Source organism: Morone saxatilis, unplaced genomic scaffold (genome assembly GCF_004916995.1).
Source record: "Morone saxatilis isolate NCDOM2014 unplaced genomic scaffold, NCSU_SB_2.0 Contig22, whole genome shotgun sequence".
Taxonomy (NCBI): domain Eukaryota; kingdom Metazoa; phylum Chordata; class Actinopteri; family Moronidae; genus Morone; species Morone saxatilis.
This window is the reverse complement of record NW_023339785.1, coordinates 14695395-14698028: the sequence shown is the minus strand read 5'-3', so window position 1 is coordinate 14698028 and position 2634 is coordinate 14695395. Positions and strand designations below refer to the sequence as shown.

Genomic DNA, 2634 nt, shown 5'->3' with positions numbered 1-2634 from the left:
CTGATCAGTATTAATGGAGGAGACACTTTTACACGGACTCAGACTTTACCTAATAAAGAAAAGGTAAGATGATTCAAACGTAATTATTGTCTTTAGTTGAGTTATGATGGTAGCTCCTATTTTGAAACGTATTAAGAGGGTTTCCATCTGTCTTTGTTTTACTGAATGGGCATAAGTTTGCTTCTGCGCATTTGTAGATTTTATTCACGTCTAGTCAAAGTCTTAATACGCCATTATATTCACTTGTTAAGGCTTCATTAACTTTAATGAATACTTCACATTTAAAACCAATTCACGTGCACAGCTTTGGAAATGTATTAAAACAGTTTGTTACTTTTGACAACGTGCATCAGTTAACACTTCATGTTTTGGATGTATATTTGACAAAAGAAAAGCAATATATTTCCGTTAGTTTTTATACTTACTTGTGAATCCTTCTGCCAATAGTCCTTTGTATAGGAATCGCCTTTGAATGTTGGTCTTGAAATCATAGACCACGTGCTTTTTGTAAATATACTGTACTGGTTTTAAGAAGGTCAAACACTTCACTGCTGGATCAACCATTTTTGGGTATTCTTACAAACTGTTTCTACTCAAGTGTGCTTTGAATACCCCGCTGTACTGTATCGGCATTACAATGCTCTATCCATGGTTCTGAAGTATGTGGCGATTGAACTGCTTTGTTATAAGGGCATGGCAGTACACTCAGTAATGCAGAAGCTGTCATTTTTGTCATTTATTACTGACTGGAATCATTGCAATTCCTGTGCTCTCTATCAAAAATCATGTTTGACTGTGTTTATTTCAAAGTTTTGTAGTCATACCAAATGACCATGAGGCGGCACTATAGACCGTAACACCACCAGCGGGTTGCTGATTTGTAGAGGCCCCTCCCACATTAAAAGGATCATCATTTTGCCAGTGCTTTGTTAGAATGAGACGCGGGGCGGAGGGGAATGGATATAGAAAATATACCGACATATAATTTCGTCCGTCAAGCGATCGTTTGGCCTTAACAAGCAAACTGCTCGTCGATATAAGGTTATGTGCTTTGTTCTCGTTTTGTGGAATTATGCATCGGCCAGGAAGAAAGACCTCATTCGGGATATATCTAGTGCTTGCTGTCTTGGAGTATAACTGGGGAGCGGTATCCGGGCAGCTCTCCTATTCCGTCTCAGAGGAGGTAAACCTGGGGACTTCTGTTGGAAATCTCGCCAAGGATCTAAATCTCAATGTACAGGATTTGGAGTCACGTATGTTTCAGATCGTTACTGGATCAAAGAGAAAGTATTTTGATGTAAATTTAAAGTCAGGTTTTCTCTACGTCAGTGAAAGAATAGACAGAGAAGAGCTTTGTGCGAAAGCTGCTAAGTGCACGATAAATGTAGAGGCTGTGATTAATAATCCACTGAAGCTTTACCGTATTGAAGTTAATATTCTTGACGTAAACGATAACCCCCCCTCTTTCAGTGCCAAATCACAAACTATCGACATAGCAGAGAGCATACTGCCGGGAGCTACCTTCCCTGTGCTGTCGGCCTACGATGCCGATGTAGGTAAAAACAGTATTAACACATACAAGCTAAATCCCAATGAATATTTTTCTTTAGCGGTGCACAAAGGAGAGAGTGTGTCAGCCGAGTTAGTTCTTCAGAAAGCATTAGACCGAGAAAAACAGGCTTTAATTAAACTGGCGCTCACCGCTGTAGATGGAGGAACACCTCCCAAATCAGGCACATCAGAAATAATCATTAATGTCTTGGACATAAACGATAATATCCCGGTCTTTACAAAAACATTGTACAAAACAAGTATTACAGAAAATGCACCGCTTGGCAGTACAGTAATAACAGTGACTGCAACTGACGCTGATGAGGGGATAAACAAAGACATTGTATATCTACTAAATTCGAAAGATCAAGACCATGTTTTGGACATTTTTGACATTGATTCAGAAACAGGAACAATAACCGTTAAAGGAAAAATTGACTTTGAAACAAATCCTGCCTTTGAAATTCGTGTGCAGGCTGCTGACAAAGGCCAGCCTCCATTAACAGCACAGTGTAAGGTACTAGTGGAGGTTGTGGACCTGAATGACAATGCGCCTGACATCACAGTGACGTCACTGCTTAGTACAGTGAAGGAGGACGCTGAAATTGGCACTGCTATTGCACTTGTTTCTGTTCTTGACAGAGATGGGGGCAAAAACGGTGAAGTCAAATGTGAGATATTGAATTCGGTTCCCTTTAAATTGGAGACAAATTATAAAAATTATTATTCATTAGTTATCGGTGGAGCTCTAGACAGGGAACTCATCTCCCACTACAATATCACTATCAAAGCTACGGATGAAGGTAGGCCCCCTCTCTCTAACACTAGCGTGGTTATTGTTCAGGTTTCTGATGTAAATGACAACACACCTAGGTTTTCAGAGACTGTTATTAATATGTATGTGGAAGAAAACAGTCCAGTTGGGACGGTTTTGAAAGCAATATCAGCAACAGATGCTGACGTTAGTGAAAATGGTCAGTTGAGCTATTCATTAGTCAGTGATAATAAATTAGTCCCGCTGTCTACAATGATTAACATCAACTCAGAGACTGGAGATATAGTCAGCCTGCAGTCTTTTAACTA

General features: G+C 39.7%; 1 protein-coding gene across 1 annotated transcript; it reads left to right on the top strand.

Moving 5' to 3' along the window:
- Positions 1–963: 963 nt before the first annotated feature.
- On the top strand, positions 964–2632 carry LOC118333998 (protocadherin alpha-5-like; the record flags this gene model as incomplete). The annotated part of the gene is made up of 1 exon (XM_035669818.1): positions 964–2632. A coding segment is annotated over exon 1 (1560 nt), but the record flags the coding sequence as incomplete, so codon positions are not given.
- Between the last annotated feature and the right edge of the window lie 2 nt (positions 2633–2634).